This window comes from Telmatherina bonti (genome assembly GCF_933228915.1).
Source record: "Telmatherina bonti genome assembly, chromosome: 9".
NCBI classification, from domain to species: Eukaryota; Metazoa; Chordata; class Actinopteri; order Atheriniformes; family Telmatherinidae; genus Telmatherina; species Telmatherina bonti.
Window position 1 is genome coordinate 25,806,693 of NC_136627.1, and position 19,008 is coordinate 25,825,700.

The 19,008-nt window shown below is 38.8% G+C and overlaps 1 protein-coding gene across 1 annotated transcript in view; it reads left to right on the forward strand.

Annotated features, from left to right (window-relative positions):
• Positions 1-6,717: 6,717 nt before the first annotated feature.
• LOC306760690 (neprilysin-like) overlaps positions 6,718-19,008 on the forward strand; it is a 42,119-nt gene continuing 29,828 nt past the window's right edge. Inside the window, exons 1-2 of the mRNA XM_079246654.1 lie at positions 6,718-7,036; positions 12,573-12,749. Coding sequence (XP_079102780.1) covers positions 6,994-7,036; positions 12,573-12,749 — 220 coding nt within the window. The 5' untranslated portion in view covers positions 6,718-6,993. The remainder of the gene's footprint in view (positions 7,037-12,572; positions 12,750-19,008) is intronic.

A 19,008-nucleotide genomic window follows, 5' to 3' on the forward strand; every position in this document is an offset into this window, starting at 1 on the left:
AAGGGCACTTTATGAGTAAAAAAAAAAACCCAAAAAAAAAAATAAATAAAAACTCATTTTAGGAGTTACATTATGTCTCTGGACACAGATCATATTTGCCGCAATTCCTCCCAAATTACAAAAACAAAGCCATTTTCTTCATCTTCCCTCTTTGTACATTCCTGCTGCCTCATGACAGCCATACCTCAGGCGTAAGTTCCTCTGTCTGAGTGACAGCGGTAAGGTTATTAATGTGTGTGTGCATCATGAGAGTCCTTGACTATGGTTGCGTTTCTGTCGTTCTGTACTTTGTTGATGCGAGCGTGTGCATGTTTATTTGTGCTGACAGCAGACTTGGAGTTGAACTGGACAGCTCGTCTGCTGCTGATAGGAGAGTTACTCTCCTGGCAGTTCTTGAAAGGAGGTGCTGATAGAACTGCGTGACCTTGATCCAAGCCAAAGAAACTTCATATCTCAGCTCCTCTGACGTCATGCACCTATCAGCCGAATGTCTTGTTGGATAAAAATATAGTTGATTGAAACTGTGACAAACTTTCTTCCTGTGTGATTCATAGATATTTGAGGACATTTTGCTAGTTCACGGTTGGTGATGCTTACAAGGTTGTTCTTCACATGAGTCACATCTACATTGTTTGGAAATGGTTTTCTTCAATGTTTTTTTTAAAGGGACCAAAGACCTTTTTTAAGCTTAGCTCATAACTAATTCTTATCTTTCATTTCTTTATTTTACAACTTATCATTTTTACTTAATTATTATTTAAGATGTCTAATATTATTGCCCTACCAATATCATCAGCCGACATCAGCATTAAAATTCAATATAGGAAATTATCGGTATTGGTTTTTACTTTTTTTATACACAAAAAGCAGATATTATAAATTAAACTCTTCAGCAATGTCTCCTATAATTAAAAATGTCAAAAAGTAAGAGACGTCATGTATAGTTTTCCAGATATTTTTGTGTGTTTGACCTAACTTGCTCTATAAATATCAGTATCGGTTAATATTGGAATAGGAAATTCAGCACTGGACAAAATCAATCTGAGGAATATTGGTAAAATTAAAACTGTGTTGAACATCCCTTGCTATTATATTTTGTATGTCTTTAAAACGCTACCTTTTTATAACCTTTTTAATTATACATTTTATTATTGATCTAATTTAAACATTAAGCACATGGTTTATCATTTCCTTAACCACTTAGTCCAGTTCAGGGTTGTGAAGAAGCTGGAGCATATCCCAGCAATCATTGGCCGAGAGGCAGGGTACATCCTGGACAGGTCACCAGTCCATCACAGATATAGACTGGTGACCTGTTTATGTAAACTTTTTAGTTCTGCTTTTATTACTGCTCTGATTTTCACATCCAGTCCATGTTTTATATGAACTAAAATGTTACGGTTTTTAGATTGATTTGATCTTTGTTTTTATTCGTTTTGTCCTTTCCACTGCAGTGCTTTCCTGATGGGGTCCTCCACAAGAAGAGCTTTTTTCTATAAGGATTTTTCTTGTCTGATCGGGACCCTTCACTGCAGCCCGATGGTTTTGGTGTGGACCCGGTCCGCCATGATTTGTGTGGTTCCCATGATGGCAACCTTCTTGGTCATAGGCGGGTTGACTCTTGATGTGGGTTGACCCTTGTTTCAAAGTTTTCACAACTGCATCACCAATGTGATGCAGTTGTGAAATATGTGTGATGGCCTGCCATCTCAGTTTGTTTGTATTAGGTGTGATTAGGAGAGAATGTAATGCACCTGCAGAGGTGGGAGTGGCTTAACTTATAAAGCCTGCTTTTGCCAGACTCACTCCCTGGGTTTTTCTCCTCTGGCTGGGCAGCATTTTCTCTTACCATCACGGTAATTATAATTTGTTAAGCTTTGGGTTGCATTTTTGAACAGCATTGCACACATGTTCACACAACCATTCACAGCATTTCACTACTGATATTTTACACACTCAGACCCCATTATGAGTTTGTTTTGAATAAGTTCGGTAAATAAAGAGAATGGGAATACTTCATCCTGTATTTGACTCCCTCTTTTGTTACCACTGTGAGCCCAGTTGGTAACAAGTGGGGGCTCGTCCGGGATTATGGAATTCCTTTAGGTTTTTTTGTTGTTGGTCTGCCATGGGGCTGTTGCTGTTGGTGGAGATCCACAGACAGTGTTTGGTGGGATAAGCTTTCCCAATAGGATTTAGAATGTGGTCTGGGTGACTTGACTGCCTTTTTTTGTTTTAGTTTGTTATTTTTGCACCGCGGTCAGAGCAGTTGTCTCGGGTACATTTCCGTGACTATGGATGAGTCACCAGTTTTCTGGTTGCTTAGCCTAGTCATCGGGTTTTGTGTTTAAAACACCCACCGCATTTGCGAAGACTAAGGTTAAGTTTGAGTGGACACCTGTGTGTCAGAAGGCCTTTCAGGATGTTAAATGTTTGCTCTCGTCTGCCCCGGTATTGGCTGCTCCCAAAATGGGTGAGCCTTTTCAGTTGCAAGTGGATGCTAGTCATGTAGGAGCTGGTGCTGTTTTGCTACAAAGAGGGCAGGACGGTTTTCTGCATCCTATTAGTTTTTTTTCCCGGAAGTTCAGTGTTTGCCAGCGGAACTATTCCATCGTGGAGAAAGAGGCTTTGGCTCTGATTTGGGGACTACAGCATTTTGAGGTTTATGTGGGTGGTGGTTTGCCTATTACGGTGTACACCGATCATAATCCCCTTACTTTCCTCCATTCCTTGCAAAACCCTAATCAGCGTTTGATGAGGTGGTGTATGTTTCTTCAGCCATATGCCTTGGATGTTCGTCACATCAAGGGGTCGGAGAATGTTGTGGCTGATGCCCTGTCGAGGGTTTTGCCCCGGTAGTTTGCTGTTTGTCTTCTACTAACCATGTCTTTTGTCTCTTACAGGTTGTTAGAAGGCTTGTACGGCAAGGGTCACTTCTGCCCTTGTTTTGTGGGGGGGAGTGTGATGGCCTGCCATCTCAGTTTGTTTGTATTAGGTGTGATTAGGAGAGAATGTAATGCACCTGCAGAGGTGGGAGTGGCTTAACTTATAAAGCCTGCTTTTGCCAGACTCACTCGCAGGGTTTTTGTCCTCTGGCTGGGCAGCATTTTCTCTTACCATCACGGTAATTATAATTTGTTAAGCTTTGGGTTGCATTTTTGAACAGCATTGCACACATGTTCACACAACCATTCACAGCATTTCACTACTGATATTTTACACACTCAGACCCCATTATGAGTTTGTTTTGAATAAGTTCGGTAAATAAAGAGAATGGGAATACTTAATCCTGTATTTGACTCCCTCTTACCACTGTGAGCCCACTTGTTACCAACTGGGCTCACAGTGGTAACAAAAGAGGGAGTCAAGAGGGGCAAAATGTTTTATGCGAAAACCGCACCAACACAAAGAAGAAAAATATGATCAGAGACTCGAAGTATATGATCATCTTTCAGACAGGCAGATGCAGTGAAAACTTCTGCCAGTTCAGCCTCATAGATATTCACACAGATGCAAATTCCTTGGAGGGGTCTCACACTGTTCATGATCAGAAGCAATGAAACGTGGACAGAATGACTTGTATGAGGTGACACTAGAATAGCCACGCTCAGGCATTTAGTGCATGTCACGTGCAGAGAGCATAATTGACAACGGAGTCTCAATGAAAGCATGTAGAGATGAAGGCCAAAGAAAGACCCTGCACTTGAAAAGACACAGTAATCCCATATGCTGTGTGCGGTGAAAACTAATGACTGGCAATCCCTCATTTTCCACTACCCTTAAAAAAAACAACCATTAATATTTAGCTTTTATCTTTTAATAGAAAAAGTTACACTCAGCATCCAGTCACGGCGGAATGACTTCTTAGTAGTGGCGGCCATTGATCGGTCTACAGCTAAGATCAGCTGTGATGGAAACATGACACCTGTGTGGACAAGCTTATTTTCCCTCAGTGAGCATAAGCAGAGGAAATTTTAAAACCACATGTTTACTGAGCAAAGCATCTCACACAGAGGCTCAAATTCTGACAGGACCACGAATCCATGGATAAAAAGAAACTTGACGGATCCATTTTGCCAGTTTGCACAGTGGCTGTCAGCTCACTCTCCGACCTGCTGTGTGGAGCTGACTTCAGCTGTCTAGCCAAAAATAATAAGTCATTTTTCTCTCAATGTGAAGCTTACCAGAAACTGGGGTTCACCACAGATCAGGAATCAAGCGTCACCCCTTTCTGTTATTGTAACAAGGAGAAATAATTTACTCCCCAACTGAATGTTGTGCTGATGGGACCAGATCACTGAGAGTAATTATTGTGTTTCTGGGAACGTAAACGACTCAATACTGCACATGCAGAAATAACATTTTAAAAAAGTTAATTACGACAGTAACTGCAATGAGAGCTATTAGAGCTGACAAAGCATGTCGCACTTTGTGTAGAAAGGAAGTCAGACTGGATGGATCAACACTTGCCTCTCTTTCACATCACATATTAAAAGTTTTCTTTTACGTTATAACTTTTTCAAATTATTTTTTTTCATTTAAAATGGGGTTTTCTGGAAAAGGGGTTTGTTGTGGACCAACTACAATGTGTAGTAAGACGATGTAAATTGCATATTTATTTTTCACATTCCACCCATGAGCTGTCTGGTAGCAAGAGGTTAGGAGGGTGGAGGCTATGGAACTCTACACATGCTTGTTAAGCGTATCTCCCTTGCTTTCCAGCATCTCTCTGCACTTCATTTATATTAAAATTGCTTTCAGTGCAGTTAAATGTTTAGTCAAGATAAGGTACAGTGATCACATAAGTGTGGAGATTAAAGTATTTGAACATGTCTAAATGTTATTGAGGATGTTAAAAGTACACTATGTAGAGAGTGAGAACTTCTTAAGAGGCATGACTTTTGATATATTAAGATCTGGTAAATTACTCATAAGGAAATTCAGAAACAGATTCAAGTTTCATTTGATTCTACAAACTGCTTTGAGTTATGAATATTAGGTTGGATGTCTGTGAAAATCTCCAGCTGAAATTCATTTTAAAGTTTTGTTGGTGTTGTAATTAAATGTTTTTTTTTTTTAAATGCAGTTTACCCATGTCTATACAAATATGCAGATTTTCTTTTGTTTTGCTGTGTGCTGCTTGACTGCACTGACATGTCATGTGTGTATGGAGCTAATTTTCATCAGTAAACCCCTCCTGCTGCTAATACACTCATATTCTACTTTACTGCAAGCACTAATTCCATCATGCAAGCAGAATGAAGAAAGAACTACGTGATGATTCACACTGGATCAAAGACAGTTTGTAGTGAGCTACAAACAGTACAGGAGTAATTAGAATGTTTCTTTGATAAGACAGCGAGTTTAGCTAATCTCCAGCATGTTTTGCACCTAAATATGACCACAGAACATATTAGAAACCTCAGTTAAAGATGAACACATGACATATTCTCAGTCACTAATAAGCATTCCCATGCAGAAAAGCTCTTTTCCTCATTTCCTTTAGAAATGAGGTCACTTGATCTCGATAGTGATGTACCCTGTTTTCTTCTCACTTAAATGCTGACTTTCACTTTCAGACCAAAACTCCTCACATATTTGCAGAGTTAACTGTTCCTGCAAATGTGACCCAGTAGTGAACTGGGTTGTTCAACAGTAATGACACGGGGAGCAAAAGGTCACGAGTAATCAAACAGGAACAAAATACTGAAAAGTAAAACCAGAAAGAAGATTTTTCATGGGACATTTCACTGTAACTACTTTACAAATGTATGTTTTAAAGTAGAACTAATTGTAAAACATGAGAGAATTGACAAGAACAATTTTTCCAGTAATAAGTTTGGACACAATGTCTCATTAGAATTTAATAGGAAAAGCGTCCAAACCATTAGTGTAAAAATGTTACACATGGTGGGGAAAGTAATAAATAAGCCCTCTAAAAATGAATTGTGCAAATGTAGTTTAACTGCTGCTTTTTTTTTTTTTTTTTTTTGCAAGGATTATCTCAAACATAACTTTTAAAAGACATTTTCCTTCCTAAATTGAACTGCACTTAGAAGTTTTGGAATACAGTGAGCCATCACTTGCTGTATTTATGTGGTTTAAATTTGTCTGTTTTCAGCAATGTGCTTTAGGAGTTGTATAAATGATTGATTTAAAATTAAAACCTTTAGAAATCTACTTAACACACAGTGGTTTAAATGATACCTATATCGACTAAATGGGTGTGCAGTCCCTGCTTTTGATCAGTATGTAAATACACGGATAAATGAGGGGAAAGATTCCATTAAAAAGCTGCTGATCAGTGTATATATATATATATATATATATATATATATATATATATATATATATATATATATATATATATATATATATATAATATATATACATAATGTATCTAAATCCCTGCGACCATACGTTGCAGACTTCTGTTCATCAAGTCCTTCAGCCTAAACTATCCGGAAAGCTGGATGAGAAAGTGCTCCACATTACACCACCATCACTGAACCTGCGCCCCGAGGCTGTTCAGGCGCACCTCGCAGCAAGTGCCGCTTCCAGGCTCACTCTGACGGAGGAGGCAGCGGTTCGGTGGACGGACAACTTCAGCAGGCTACTTCACCGCCTCCTGTGACGGGCTTTATAAATATGGGATCCCCTTCTATGTGTGGCTCACAGACTTAGTTGCTTCGCGCACGCCTCTCGTGGATCATTTGGATTCTGCGTGCCTCTCCGGGTAGATGTGGTACAGTACAGTTGGCAGTTGGTAGTTGTAGATAATGGCTCTGTGCGCGTTTTTTTTTCTTTTTTCTTTGTGAATATGGATTCCTAGAATAGAGAGGCAAAGAACGAAGAGAGGAAAGGCATGCACGGATTGTGCCTTTAACAAAAACAACAACAACTGGGGGTACAGCAAATAGATCATCTGTAGCAGATCAATCAGCATTTGGAGCTCCCGTTGTGGATTTGATGGATGTTTGATCAGTGGATGTGATGCCCATATATATCATCGACCGAAAATTTCCTGACATATCTGGTAAGTCGCTCACGCACAGTGAGCACGGTGCTTACATATGTGCGCGCGTGTGTGTGTGTGTGTTAGAGAGAGAGAGAGAGAGAGAGAGAGAGAGAGAAAGACAGAGTGAGCGCTTTTATTCTTCTGCATGTGCGCGTGAGCATATTGAGTGACACGGGGCAGCGTGCACCAGTTGATCATTCCACCACCCACTCCCCCCCCCCCCTCCCCCGGAGTTCCCAACGTGCAACAGGAGATGAGGAGCTGGCACACACACGGCTGCGAGCCCCCCGTGTGCTGAAGTTGTATATTTTGACAAGAGTTTAATATTTTTTTGGTCAATTTTATTTATTTATTTATTTGTTTTTGGACAACACCGATCAGGCTGGGTATCTTCTCCACTTACTATCTGCTCTTGGTCCACAGCAGCCTATACCTGTGAGGGGAATGATGAAGTTGTGTTTATTTTGTGGTGTAATGTCCCTTTAAAAGTTATTTTTACTTTTGCATTCAGGCTGCCATTACAGAAAAAGCCATTAGGAGAGCAGTTTAAGAAGTGGTCTTAATTTCAGCGAAGTCACATCACCTTTAGGCATGCATACTTCAAACATGATTTTAGTCTTCGGTGTGCAGCTATAAGCAGAGAGAAGGTGTCATTTTGATTTAAAGTAGGCCACATTACTCATTCCAGCTCATTTAGGTGCATTCATGGCTCATGTGGATGAAAGTTGTAAAAAAAAAAAGAAAAAAAAGTGACTTTGTTCAAGTAGTCTCGTGATGACATGTCTTTGTGTGTGTGTGTGTGTGTGTGTGTGTGTGTGTGTGTGTGTGTGTGTGTGTGCGCAGACACAGGGGTTTTCAGGTGTCTCAGTGAATGATGGGTTTAATTTTGAGGAGGTTTGTGAGAACTAGTTATTTATATTTTAGATCTATCATGTTAGCTAGACAGAGTGGAAAGTATTTTTTTTTCTTTCTTAGAAGCACAAATCTTTTAAAGTGCACTCAGAACACTTTAAAAAGTAAAAACGTCAAATGCACTCTACAACCGCAACACTTGATAATCCTTCCTATTCCCAGTGTAAACAACCCTAAAGGCATAATTGTCTTGCACATATATGATACAGAGATCCTTGACCTGAACCTGAAGCAGTGTTGGTGAGTGAAGGAGAATTAGCTGACTTCAAACGGCCACATTTACTGATTCTTAAAAAGAAACACACTTATGTTCGACTGATAACACAGCAGAGCAAAGGAGTCATCTAAACGTGATTAAAGCCTTACTTTCTTACACTTCTTGCTTTTATCTCTTTCCCATTCTTTACACATTGCTTCGCTTTGTGTTTACGTCCTTTTCCCCATTTCTTAATGAATTCTTTCACTTGGTATGCAGAGTGTCAGGCAAGAAGTGAGTGCAGATAATGTAGAGCTTCTCTGGTGCTGACATGCACACATGGTTTTATTAGAGCCATGGGACTGCTGTTGAAGCGATCTGTTTTCTCGCGGGCAAACTTTCTTTCCCCTCCTGCAGAGAGAAGGTGACAGGAAGTTTTGATTAATATATCAACTTGTGCCATCCCACTGTCTCATCACCTCGTTTTATGTCTGCAGTTGCTCATTTTTCAGTTGCCCATCTTCCGATTGTAGAACTGCATCCAGTCGCCCCTCTCCTATATTAAATCTAACGACCCGTGGTGATGTCATGCGTGCTTTAGTGCTGTTGTGGAGCAGAGAAAACAGCCTGGAGGGAGCATTGGTTCGTATGTGCAACATCGTGGTTGGATAATGACCATAATCAGGGAAGTTTACTTTACGTCGGTCTATTGTTTTGTCACGCGCATGAAGGATAGGCAATTTGACATTTAGCAAGAATGTACTTATGTGTGATAAATGTGCATGTGTGTGTGTAGTGATGGTGTGTGTGTGTTCCTTCAAAGCAAGCTAAAAGACTTTGGTCATGCATTGCTCTCCTCTCAGCGTGCTCACAGAAAGACGCACCCATCTGCTCAGACACCTCATGGCACTGCCTTGTAAAAGTGTGTTTGAGAGCATTGCTGTGGATGAGTGTGCGTGCGCATGAGTGTGTGTCTGTGCAGCATTGTTAAAGGATTAAGGATTAATTGCATTCAGACCTTCAGAGATAGACTTAACTGCTTGTTACTTGAACTTTGTAAAGTTCTCTCTTGGCTCCTGAGAGGAAAACAGCACTTTATGGGGTAGAGCAGCAGAAGAAAGGTCCTGGTTGTGTTCTGATCTTCAGAAGTGTGTGTTTCTTGTTTTTTTTGTTTTTTTTTTCACTTCCATCTTTTTTTTTATTTTGGTCTGCAGTATAAAGCCATAAGGGTAAGAACTTCGGTTGTTCTCACCTTTTGCTCCAAGACTGTTATTTTCCTCATTTGTCGTCGTATCCCTGCTACAAGTCTTTCATTTCTCATTCCCACTTTGCTTTCATTTTTCTATCGATGCCAGAAATACTAGAGGGAAGAATGTTTTCTTCAATTACATTAGAATTAATGATATATTTGAAAATCATCACATTTTTGGAGAGTTATCTTTGTTTGATGACTCATAAGAATAATTAACTTTTCAGTTTTGGATATTTAAGTGCTGTTGACATAAGTGCTTGTTTTCAAGAAGAATGACTTATGAAGGGAACTAATTTTTAATGTCATTTTCTATTATTTAATCTCATCTTCAACTAATTTAATACATGTCTTGTTTTATGTGATGTTGCATTTAATTATTTTTATTATCAGCTATTTATGCATTCATTAATGAATGAGTTTATAAGGAAGAAAGATAAAATGTCATAAAATAATAGTAGTAATTTATTTCTTAGAGTCAAGTGACACAGCTTCAGATTCCAAGTTTTGGGTAATTATTAGAGCAAAACCAGTAAAACATTTCCATTCCCACCTCATTCTTTGCTGACACTTGTTCAGCAACCCTTGGGTGAAATAATTTGAAGGTTTTTTTGTAGCCTTGTAAAGTTTAATTTGCTGATGCTGATCTACATCTGGATGTTGTGCGGACATTTAAATGTTCATAAAGCATTGGGGGAGTAGATTGGAATACAATGAAGTGGTTCAAATGGAAAGGTTTCAAAGAAATATTTCAAAACATTGATAAACATACACATTTTGGACATTTTGCCATTGTTTGCACTGAAAACAAATCAGGATCCGATAAGGAATAGAAAGCCTGATCTTTTTATTGCAGCTATTTGGTACAATAAGTAACACCTCAACACCAAGTTGCTGATATGAGCTCATAAAGGCAACATAAAAGGGTTGCTCTATCTTTAAGGGAGGAAGCTAGAAGCACAGTTGTGGAGGTTTATTGTCAGTTGCACACAGCAGATATAGTTACATATTGATATGAACTAAGAGATGGGTTGAAATCTTCACATAAACCATGTTGTCTCTTACAGGTGCAGAAAAACTGGAGAAATAAGTTAATTCTGTAATCTCTAATTTTCAATAGACATTGCAGCAAACCTCCAGTTGCAAGGAAGTTGTAATGTGTAAAACATAAATAAAAATGGAATACAAGGATTTGTAAATCCTTTTTAATCTATCTTCATTTGAATATACTCCAATTATAAAATAATGTTCATACTGCTTTGTTAGTGGTTTTTTTTTTTGTTTCTTTGTTTGTTTGTTTTTTTTTTTTTTTCCTCAAATATACACTCATTTTGAATTTAATACCTGGACACATTTAAATACACAGGAGAAAAAAAAAACTGATTAACGAATGTTAAAAAAAAGAACACTCTTTCCATATGTGAACAGGTTAATAAGTAACAGGTCTGTGCCACAATTGGGTATATAAGGAGCTTCTTTGAAAATCTCAGATGTTTGCAAAGATGGGATGAGGTTCACCTCTTTGTGAACAACTGCATCTACATTGGAAAATGATCTGAACAGTTTAAAAACAACATTTCCCAATGCACAATGGCAAGAAATTAAGAGATTTCATCACGTACAGTCCTTAATATCATCAAAAGATGGAAAAATCTCAGCATGTAAGCAGCAAGGTCAAAAACCAGCATTAAATGCACATGACCTTTAATTTCTCAGGCAGTACTGTATTGAAAATATCATTGTGTAAAGGATATTACCAAGTGGGTATGAACACTTTGGAAAACCATTGACAGTTAGGACATATAATTTCTGCAGTTACAAGTGCAAGTTAAAACTCTACCATGCACAGCCAAAGCGATGTATCAGAAAACACTCAGAAACACTGTTTCTTTGGGCCTGAGCTCGTCTCAGATGGACTGATGCAAAGTGGAAAAGGGAGTAGTGGTCTGATGAGTCCACATTTTAAATGGTCATGGACGTTGTGTCCTCCAGGATAGAGGAAAAGGGCTATCTGGATTGTTATCACCGCAAAGTTCAAAAGCCAGCATCTGTGATGGTATCAGGGTGTGTTAGTGCCCATGGCATGAGTAACTTTCACATCTGTTAAGGTACCATAAATTCTGAAAGGTAAATGCAGGCGCTGCAGACACATTCTGCATCCAAGCAGTGTTATTTTCTGGGATGTCCCTGCTTATTTCAGCAAGACAATATTTAGCCACATTCTGCACAAGTTACAACTGCATGGCTTTGTATTGAAAGACGATGGGTATTAGATTGGCCTGCCTGCAGTCCAGACCTGACTAGCACTGAAAAAATATGTTGCACATTATGAAACTCAAACTATGACAGCTGAGACCCTGGACTAATGAGCAACCGAAGTTATAGATCAAGCAAGAATAGGAAGAATTCCACCTACAAACAAGGCTTAAACAATTAGTGCCCTTACTTCCCAAACACTGACTGAGTGTTGTTAAAATGAAGGTGATGAAACACTGTGGTGACAGGCATCAAATTAAAAATGAGTGAACATTTACAAAATAACAATAAAGTTTATCAGCTTGAACATTAGATATCTTGTCTTTTTGCTTATTCAATTGAGAGTAGATTAAAGAGGATTTGCAAATCATTGTATTCCAATTTTATTTGTTTTACACAGTGTCAGTTCATTAGAAGTGAGGTTGTAAATTATCAGAATAATTTAGTCTTTTGTTGCACTGTTGATGTTGCAAGTGCATGGCGACAAAATAGACACAGGTCACAGACGGTCAGACTGCACATCACCCAGTTTTCAACTAGAAATCAAGTTTTACATTCCAGTAAGTGCTCACTTGGTTACCAAAAATTGTTAGATTTCTTTGTTCTGTGTCCATTTTCTCATCCATTTTTTGGGTAACCACAGTGATGGTGACATTTTCATTTAGTTACGGTCTCATGGTATCTATTTCAGCCTTTGATGGGTTGCTGTTGAGGTTTATAGGCTACCTTTTAAGATTAAAAAAAAACCCAAAAAGCAGTTTGGAATTTGATTTAATTTAGCCATTATTGAAATAAACCAGAAGAAACAGACTATATAATCAAATGAAATAAGTTGTAAAAAGGTTAAGTGACCTTGTTTGCTTGTAAATTAAAATAAACTGATTATGAGAATTGATTGTGGATACATTTGCTCCCAGTTTAATTGTTCCGTCTCTTCTTAGGTGAGTTGATACAGCCGGTTGCTGAAGGAAGAGACCTAAGAATGACAGAGACAAACACTCCCAAATCGGCTAAGAAGCCCCGCTGGACCTCCCTGGAGATCGGCCTGATTACTATTGTCTCCTTGCTCTTTATTGTCATTATTGCCCTCATCATCCTCTTTGCCACCCAGAAGAACGGTGAGTGCTGTCAAGATTATTAATGTGTGCTGATAATAAAAAGCAAAGATTATTTGCAATCTTGAGTGGTTTTTGAATTATTGATAATGTGGGGAAACTGCACAGAAACGAATGTTCAACCAAATAAAGTAAATCCCAGAAGAAGGAAAAGACCATGTTAATATGTTTTCATTTCACCAATATATTTGCTAACTCTGCATGTGCAGTGACCAATAACTGCAGCGGAGTTGATGGTTAATAGAAAGCACATGAGAAGATGATGAAAAGCTGCACTTTGCTCAGGTGATACCAGAAACTTAAACTATGTATTTAAAACACTGTTCTGAAGCACAACAACTAGGCTAGAACCACCCAAAGACTAATGTGTACAAATGTTTTGTAAGGTTTGTATGTCTCAAAAAGAGTTATCTCAAGTTATTTCAGACTTTTAAACTGTAAAGAACCATGGAAGGCCTATTCTGCAGGAAATGTCATCCATTTAGCATTAAGATAGATGGATCATGTAGAACTGAAAGCAACAATCCTCTTTCCTTGCTGCAGGAAACTTATTATACCCGCTTAAGATTAATGTCATGGTTCTTTGGTAAGAGAATGTAAAAGTTTTCAGACTGGTTCTCACATGACTCAGGTTACATAATATGATGAAGCGTTTCATTTAGCCTCTCTACATGAAAAACAACTTGCAGTAGTTTAAAGTATGGCATCTTTAGTGTTGGAGTATTGATGACAACATGCGGCTGATCTAAATGTGCTTTCTGTACCACAAACATTTACTGGTTTATTGCTGAGTAACATGAGTAAAGGAATCGATGAGTGTGAAGGTTTGCTGATGATTTACCAGGATGTGTTGGTATCAGTGTGTGTGTAGAAGAAGACTTACGGTGAAGATTTCAACTCGGAAGGTGAGTATCCCAGACGACATAAGACCCCAAAACATGAAGGATTGAATAGAGCCAAATGGACCATGAGCTTGATGCTGCAGAGATCATTACAGATGTAAGAGAAGTATGCCTGCTCGGGCATGCCAAGCCTAGAAACCGACTCAAACAAAGAAGGAAAAGTCCTCGACAAATGTGTCAGACATTTGAAGAGTTTTTCGAAAATATGCGCTGAGCCACAATTTCATAACCATTTTCTCTGTTTCTGTAATGAAGGCTGAGATGGGATGTCTGCTGCTAAGCTGGGTTGGACATTTTCAACTAGCAACTCATAAAGGATACATAAGATGTAGACAGGAAATGAGATTTTGTGCTGATCCGATTTACTTCTTTGACTATGAGAGGCCCAGGTATGAATAGTAATGTCTGAAACAGTGGAGTGGAGGGAATTTAAAGAGAAAGTTGATACCTGACAGGTACAGCTGGATAGTCGAGGAGCACGTTTTAAAATGAAATAAGCACGACTGATATTGCAGCCAGAAATGATGGTGGAAGAGGCAGTTGGTGTGGTTGTTATAATATGCCTTGAAAGAGTTTGAGCAAATCAGTTAGGTTGAACGCATGTGTGGGGCAAGGCTGTTAGGGATGGCTTTTCTGTCAAGTGTTGGATGGGCGAGATAGCTGTTGAGCTAGTTGAAAATGGCTGAAAATGCCGGAACTGGAGCAGGACAGATGCTTAGTTCTGGTGAGAAGAATGTGAACTTTTAGTGGAAGAGGTATGACAGCGAATCAGTGATGGAGTTGTGATGCGATGCAATCAAATAGCCTGATAAATTGTGTGTCTGATCTCATTGCTGTCGATATATAGAATTTCAAATGTCAGGCCTACCCTCAGTTAAGCGTTGACACATCACATCTGCATAAATTCTGCCTCGGTGGTTTCTCTAGAGGGAAGTGGCTGACAAAGAGTGCAAATGGAGCCAGCTTTTACATTTCATAGGGACACTTGTGGATTCTGAATCTGCGCGATGAAGCAGAGATGTTGGAATGTGGAAGCCTTTGAAACCGAGAAACATGAACTGCGGAGCGCAGTCGACTGTTGGCTTTGCTACATACGAACACAGATGCAAACACCTGAACTGAAGTTCCATAAAATGTGTTGAGTAGATCCCCAAAATCTAGGCTTGTATCACTCTCCCATAAATCACATGACTGATAACAAAAGTCAGTACAGTCATTTGGTCAGCTCAATATCTGATTTGCAAACACCACAGCTATGTCATGTTTTCATAGCTTAACTAAAACAGGTGCAAATAAAATGTGAAAAGAGACACTCGTGGGAAAAAAAAAGGTCAGAAATGGGTTGCATCTGGTCAAGTTTATTTCATGTCAGTCCAGAATCCCAAGTAAACAAAGATGCAACCTTGTGGGTTGTTCCAGGTGGTATTGGCTTCGAATGGTCGGTTTGACCAAGCAAGATAAATTCTTGCGCAGCAATAGTTAACAAGACTGCAAGAGAGAATGTTTATTCTATATTTTATTTAAGTTGTTGACGTGGGATGTGAGAAAAATGCTAATACAGATGAAGGGTCTAGAATATTGGAATATTATAGAAGAATAAAAAATTAAATTCAATCTAAATTAAGCTTTTAAAAGGTAGTTTTGTAAATATGAACAGGTATTTCGTCAGTCTGATAAAAAAAAACCCAAACAATTATTTAAACATGAGCGTTACCATGAAGACTAAATATAAAGATCAAATAAGTTGTTTGTTTACATGCTATTAATGTTTACTCTGAAAAGAAAAGCATCCTGTGGAAGATTTAACAAAAAGAGAATGTTCTTTCCCAACTTTATTCTTAGTCAAATAAAGCTTATGTATATTTCTGCCTTTAACTTTTTGACTTAAATAGTTTCCAGACGTAATTTTATTTTTAAAACTCCACAATGACAGTCTTACTGAATATTTAATGACACACAGCCTCTGCAAACATCCTTGCCAACTAAATCTAGGTCTGTTGTATTGATGTGAGCTGATCTCAGCGACACATATCACTCCAAGCTGAACTCATACAGCTATTTATAGCAGTGTTTACTTATTTTATAACCATATTTTATATCGTATATAACAAACCAGTATGCTCCTGTCTAAAGAATGAGGGTCTGTTTGAACATTAGCATTAAAAGCTAAATCTAGCAGACAGATAAAAATCACTTTCCCAAATATCAGCATCAGTGCTGCACAGCTCCACATTTCTCTTGCTGTACCTGCATCGTGGTTAGAATTGCCTACCTGTTTGTACCTGTCTGCATGCATCAAATTACTCAGTGTTGTTGGTCTCACTAAGCAGGACCTGTCCCTCTTCTCCTCTTCACTGTCATGATTTAATTAGATTTTTCATAATGTAAGAATTTGATCTCAGATGTGTTTAGAAGTTTTGTAGTGTTGCTACAATACCCCCGTGTCTTCCCCACACCCATCATACAGCTTGTTGTAAAGCCCCACAGCCAGGCAATACGGAGTCAGTGAGTGATGCTGTTGCGCTGCTCATTTATTATGATTATGGCAGGTGGAAGAAAAAGTCATTCCTACCAATTTGGTATTATTAGAAGAAATCCTGCTTTTATAATTAGCTTGCTTTCCATTCTCCTCCAGTTTGTGATGACCTTCGTGTTTAGCCGAAATTACTAAAATATCAATATCTTGTCAAGAAAAATAATTTTAAACATAAAAAGATGACATTGAAGGTATTGATCAGTAACACTATAGCCTGGCTCAAATAGCTAAATTGTCAATTTGTCAACATTTTCTTATCATGGCTTTTCAGTCTGTAAGTTACATGCATGCCGTCTTGTATGTGTTTAAATAAAATCAAATGATTGGTTTTAGAAGTATTTTTAATAAGTATTTACAGATCAGCTAAGCCCAATAGTGTAGTGGCCTCCTCAGTATACTCTCAGTTGTTCACGCTTGTTTTAAAAACATAAGAAAAGTAGCCCAGAAAAACATAAGAAAAGTAGCCCAGAAAAACAATGTTTCAGAAAAAAATGACATGTAAGAATACCCTATTTATTTCACCCAAGTCAGCCAGCTGAGCTGCGTATTTCTTTTTTGATTAGGTGATCTGAACATGGTACATTTTGCTGAACAAAAACACAATTTTATTTACAAATGATATTGCTAATTTCGCCTAGTTTACATGCAACATGATAATAGATAGAACAGGTAGATATTGACAGAAATCATTCTCATTTGTTTTAGACTGAGGGTTAACTGAATGTTATAAAACTTAAAATATAGTTTTATCCCCACCAAACAAACATGGAGCCAAAAGTTTCCTCAATATGTTTAAACTACTAAACCGGACAGACTCATCTGCGGCGCTTTAATCTACATGGGGTTTTATTTGTTTTAATGAATGAAGGCGGCAGAAAACTCGTGTCAGTAGATGAAATAAAGTTACACGCGAGAAACGGATACCAGAAGCCTCGACGCCTCTTTAGAGGCGTGGAAGAGACGCAGTCCTGATCCTGATTATAAACGTGGATGTCGTCAATTAGCTGATGAAGCTAGGAGTGCAGGCACGCGCTGCAGCACGGGCAGGTGTAGCAGCGTCACCTCACCTGTTTGTGTGTTTGAGCTAGAAATGTGGTTTTTGTGAGTTCTACCACAGCGCCTTTTAATGCAAGCCTGCTGTGGTGTTATTTCACAATAACTTTGTGTTAATATTGCCGATAACTTCCGGGAATAATCATGGGGAAATTGACCCTCCTGTTACTGATGAACTGGGCTGCTGAGCTGCTGCTGCTGCTGCCAGTGATAACCAGAGGTGGAATTCCGCTACGGAAACGGGACAGCTGTGGTGAGATGATTAAAGCAACGTGTTAATGGGCGAATAAAGCGCTTGTAGGAAAGCAGAGGAAGAGGACGAGTTGGGCATAATAGCGCCAGTGTGTCACACATCATAATGATCATGATAAATTTCCTTACCCTGTCCATCCGTTAGTCGCGACACATTTTCCCAAATGGAGACTAAATAATAAACGCAGTGACGGATTGTCTTTAGTGTTTTTACTAGAAGGGATGATCATTGTGCAGGCCAAAATGCAGTCTACTAGAATTGTTATCCTATTATCTGGTAAAGGGGTAACTTCTTAGTCATTTATCTTGATGTATGTACATGAAAAATTATACGTTAATCCAGGTCCAACAATAAGTTATTTACACTCTGCTGATGTTTAAATGAATCATATGACTCACTGAATAAGTGAGTTGAGATTTCTAACAAAACTTTGAGCAACTTCAAAATTCATAAGTCATTTGGGTGGAAGTAGAGTGATTGAGCAGCACCTGCAGAAAAATGGGCAGCTGAGGAAGGTGCCTCTCAGCTGAAAGAAAATCAGCTGTCAAAGAACAAAAAGCACCAGAGCTCACTTTTTTTTATTTTTATTTTTTTTATGATTTTTTGTCGCGTAAACTCCCAAAGAATTCAAGCCTACTGTGTCTTCAAATGAAGTGTGTTGCACATTAACTGTTTAATGTACAAATGGTTTCTTTTTACGCTGCTATGTTTTTATCAAACTTGACGCTATAATTCAGGGGTGGCCAGCTCTGGTTCTTGAGCCGCAGTCCTGCAAATGTTTGGAGTTTCGCTGCTGCAACACACCTGATGCATATCAGACTTAATTAGCTTCTGCACAGCTTGACATCAAACTCTGCACAAGTCTACTGTATACCCATTGATTTGAGTTGAATGTGTTGCAGCAGGGAAACTCCCAACGGCTCGTGAAGACACTCCTGCCTAACTTTGGTCCTCGAGAGCTACTATCCTGCAACTTTTAGACTCCTCTCCTCGACATGCTTGAATCAAATGGCTGAATTCCTTCATCTGCATGTCGTTCAGCTCTGCTGAGGCCTGGTGACGAGCCATTCATTTGATTCAGGTGTGAGAAGGAACGTGTCTAATAGTAGATCTCAAGGACTGGACTTGGGCCCTAGTTGGACTATGACCTGATTTCACTAATCCCTCATTGTGACACACGGCACATCTGAAGAATGTGAAGTAAAATGATTTATTTCACTCTGCAAATGTTTCCTTTATGCTACTGTAAGCTATACGGATGCTCGTGCTTTGTCTGTTAGATTGTGTGGGTTACCAGCACTTCTAGCCCAAATGAAGCTCCTTGTGGGTAAAGAGTATAAAAACTTGACAGGAAATGACATCCAATTAAGTGTGATGGAGTTGGGTTGACTTATGTGTTGAACTTGTTTGTTTTGTTCTGCATTCTTGTAATTTATAAATGCGTAAGAAGCCTTGTCAGGAAAATGAGCTCAGTAACTTGCCTTTGTTTGTAACAATGTGTGCACTCGACCATGATCA